The sequence below is a fragment of the Centruroides sculpturatus genome, unplaced genomic scaffold (assembly GCF_000671375.1).
Source record: "Centruroides sculpturatus isolate CEXI.00-Female unplaced genomic scaffold, Cexi_2.0 scaffold296, whole genome shotgun sequence".
Taxonomy (NCBI): Eukaryota; Metazoa; Arthropoda; class Arachnida; order Scorpiones; family Buthidae; genus Centruroides; species Centruroides sculpturatus.
Genome location: NW_019384990.1, coordinates 636,943 through 641,183, shown reverse-complemented (window position 1 = coordinate 641,183; position 4,241 = coordinate 636,943). Strand labels below are relative to the sequence as shown.

Here is a 4,241-nt window from a genome sequence, read left to right as displayed (position 1 = left end):
TGCACAAAAAATTAGAATTTTTTACGTGTTAAACTGCTCGTGAATTACTTTTAAAGTCAGAAAAGTTAATTATAAATATATTAATAAAGAAATCGTACAATTAGTCTGGTAATTGACGAGGAGATCTGATGTTTTTGATTTCCCTTCTTAGATGAGAGAAGAGGGAGACAAGGAGCAAGAAAGAGGTGATGAAGGAGGACATGGGAGAATGAGGTGCAAGGAGACGTGAACGAGGATAGAATGACAGAAGAGATTTATTAAAAACAGTAAAGTTATAAGGGTTGGGATAACCTGAAGGAAACAGAAGAAGATTCCATCTTTGACTTTATGTACCATACATTCTATAACTCTTCAGTATTTTTTATGCTAATCCCTATAAGATAGCCTTAAATCTCTATTGTGAGCCTGTAGAGCCTCAAATGCAGGCCACACTTTTCATAAAAGTACGAAGTAACTACTAACCAGTGTTAATTAAAACAACAAACTTAGGAATAAGTAAGAAAAAAAATACTTTTCTAAGTACTTAAAAACTAATTCTTCCCCCTTAAAACACTATAAATTCACAATATAATTTTCGAAAATTCCATCCAATTGCAGGAAGAGGGAAGGGGAGGGGGGTGAAAGTAACTACTAACAATCAAAGAGCAATGGCTAACTTCATTCTCCTCGCTTCTTAAAGACTTTGGAAATTAACCTTCTTTGTGCTCTCAATCGAAGAACTAGATGAGATCTAAATTACTACTGGAAGGATGTATTGAATATATCATACAATATCGGGAGAAAGAGGGGGGAAGAAGTAGATGACGGGTATCCTAGCAACCGACGCCATGTTTTGTCGAGTGCTGTTCTTGATTACTTTCAACCCGCCAGAGATAGGAAGGGGGACGATGTCTTTGAATGAATCCAACTTCATTCCCCTAACTTTCTCCTTCAAAGTCGTTCTTGTTAGTTCACAGGGAGACCAGAAGTAATTTCAATTTCATACGACATCCACAATTCCTCCGAGCTTCCAAATAGATGAAGTAAAAGCTGTGCTTCTGATTTCTATATAGATCTATCTATATATATATAAAACACGTTGAATTTGATAACTGGCATCAAATAAAACAAGAATTTATATGCTATTTTAATAATAAACCAATCGAATTTATTTAAATAAAGTTTATTACTATACTACAACAGCATTAAAATCTGTTTTAGCAACAGAAAAACGTGTGGTAAACTCGTTGTTTTCTTAGTTTTCAATGGGTGTAAAGTATGATATATGTTTATTTTCATCTTAATTCTTATCTCAAGTGAATTTTATTGCTGTAAAAGTAATGTGAGATGAATAATGTCAGATTCTATTGCATAATTCCTAAGAGAATTGAAGTCTAAAGTGTTGTTGTAATGCGATTTCTCAATGCTTTTACATAGGAAAAAATTACAACGATTATAATTAATTTCAATTAACTACTAAAGTAATAAATTTGTAAAATTATATAAAAATTCTGTAAATGATACTATAATAGCATTATTTAGAACGGAGATTCAGTAATAACGATGCTGATAAATGTTAAACGTAATGGATAAATCTGTAGGAAAATATGATTTACTACTATAATAACAAAGGAAATTTAATATCCTAATGAATCTATTTATTAAAATTACAGTTATAAATCGCGATATAAATTGTTTTAATTATATCTCGAATGTACTCTACTTTTATAGGTATAAATAATAATAATAATAATATATGTAACTTATGTTTGAATAGATTTTAAATTTGGCTAAAATATCAAGAAAAATAGCAGTAAAAAATTAAATTAATCTTTTATCTAAGAGATTATCGAAAAATATGCAATTGAAGATTATTCTTTCCTTCTTCTACTTTTTTTCTCCTTCCTGTCCTTCTCCTCTATTCGCTCTTCTTCCATTAATTCTCTGCTCTTCCTTCTTCTTCCTTTTTCTCTCTTTCCGTCTGTCATCTTCCACATTTTCTCTTCCTTTCTTTGTTTTCTTTCTGCTTTTTTCCCATAATTTTCTCCTATTCTTTTCCTCTTCTCTTCCTCCTTCTTCCTTTTTCTCTCTCTTCGTCTTCCATTTTCCTTCTTTTCTCTTTCTTCCTTTGTTTTCTTTCTGCTTTTTTCCCATAATTTTCTCCTATTCTTTTTCCTCTTCTCTTCCTCCTTCTTCCTTTTTCTCTCTCTTCGTCTTCCATTTTCCTTCTTTTCTCTTTCTTCCTTTGTTTTCTTTCTGCTTTTTTCCCATAATTTTCTCCTATTCTTTTTCCTCTTCTCTTCCTCCTTCTTCCTTTTTCTCTCTCTTCGTCTTCCATTTTCCTTCTTTTCTCTTTCTTCCTTTGTTTTCTTTCTGCTTTTTTCCCATAATTTTCTCCTATTCTTTTTCCTCTTCTCTTCCTCCTTCTTCCTTTTTCTCTCTCTTCGTCTTCCATTTTCCTTCTTTTCTCTTTCTTCCTTTGTTTTCTTTCTGCTTTTTTCCCATAATTTTCTCCTATTCTTTTTCCTCTTCTCTTCCTCCTTCTTCCTTTTTCTCTCTCTTCGTCTTCCATTTTCCTTCTTTTCTCTTTCTTCCTTTGTTTTCTTTCTGCTTTTTTCCCATAATTTTCTCCTATTCTTTTTCCTCTTCTCTTCCTCCTTCTTCCTTTTTCTCTCTCTTCGTCTTCCATTTTCCTTCTTTTCTCTTTCTTCCTTTGTTTTCTTTCTGCTTTTTTCCCATAATTTTCTCCTATTCTTTTTCCTCTTCTCTTCCTCCTTCTTCCTTTTTCTCTCTCTTCGTCTTCCATTTTCCTTCTTTTCTCTTTCTTCCTTTGTTTTCTTTCTGCTTTTTTCCCATAATTTTCTCCTATTCTTTTTCCTCTTCTCTTCCTCCTTCTTCCTTTTTCTCTCTCTTCGTCTTCCATTTTCCTTCTTTTCTCTTTCTTCCTTTGTTTTCTTTCTGCTTTTTTCCCATAATTTTCTCCTATTCTTTTTCCTCTTCTCTTCCTCCTTCTTCCTTTTTCTCTCTCTTCGTCTTCCATTTTCCTTCTTTTCTCTTTCTTCCTTTGTTTTCTTTCTGCTTTTTTCCCATAATTTTCTCCTATTCTTTTTCCTCTTCTCTTCCTCCTTCTTCCTTTTTCTCTCTCTTCGTCTTCCATTTTCCTTCTTTTCTCTTTCTTCCTTTGTTTTCTTTCTGCTTTTTTCCCATAATTTTCTCCTATTCTTTTTCCTCTTCTCTTCCTCCTTCTTCCTTTTTCTCTCTCTTCGTCTTCCATTTTCCTTCTTTTCTCTTTCTTCCTTTGTTTTCTTTCTGCTTTTTTCCCATAATTTTCTCCTATTCTTTTTCCTCTTCTCTTCCTCCTTCTTCCTTTTTCTCTCTCTTCGTCTTCCATTTTCCTTCTTTTCTCTTTCTTCCTTTGTTTTCTTTCTGCTTTTTTCCCATAATTTTCTCCTATTCTTTTTCCTCTTCTCTTCCTCCTTCTTCCTTTTTCTCTCTCTTCGTCTTCCATTTTCCTTCTTTTCTCTTTCTTCCTTTGTTTTCTTTCTGCTTTTTCCCATAATTTTCCCCTATTCTTTTCCTCTTCTCTTCCTCTCGTACTTTTCCTTTTCCTTCTTTCCATAATTTTCTCCTTTTTCTTTATCCTTCTCTTCATGTCTTCTCCTATTTTTCATTATTCTTTTTCCCTTTTTTCTACTACTTTTTTTCCTTCCNTTCCCATAATTTTCCCCTATTCTTTTCCTCTTCTCTTCCTCTCGTACTTTTCCTTTTCCTTCTTTCCATAATTTTCTCCTTTTTCTTTATCCTTCTCTTCATGTCTTCTCCTATTTTTCATTATTCTTTTTCCCTTTTTTCTACTACTTTTTTTCCTTCCTCTCATATTACTTTCATAGCTTAGCATTACTTAAATAATAATAACTGTAATTCTTACAGTAGAAACTTATCTCCAATAACTAAATTATGCTAAAGAATACAAAATAAATACGATGTAAATACTGTTTTAAGTGTATACTACTACAGGAACATATAACAGAGCACAGCAGTTATATATAGTTCTATAATATTAATAAGCAGTAATTAGTACTATTAGTAATAAATATTATTAATGTATTAAAATTAACGCTTGATATTACTCGAGTAATAAGTAAATTAACTAAAATGTATCATTAAGATCCACTAACGATTATACATTGCGTTTATAGTGACAAAAATATCTGATGAGGCAGCACGTATACATCGAACATATATAAAATTAAATATTAAAC

General features: G+C 31.8%; 1 protein-coding gene across 1 annotated transcript; it reads right to left on the bottom strand.

The window, feature by feature from the left end:
- Positions 1-2,087: 2,087 nt before the first annotated feature.
- Positions 2,088-3,650, bottom strand: LOC111633016 (golgin subfamily A member 6-like protein 22; the record flags this gene model as incomplete). The annotated part of the gene is given in 1 exon segment (XM_023377539.1): positions 2,088-3,650. A coding segment is annotated over 1 exon segment (1,563 nt), but the record flags the coding sequence as incomplete, so codon positions are not given.
- Positions 3,651-4,241: the final 591 nt, after the last annotated feature.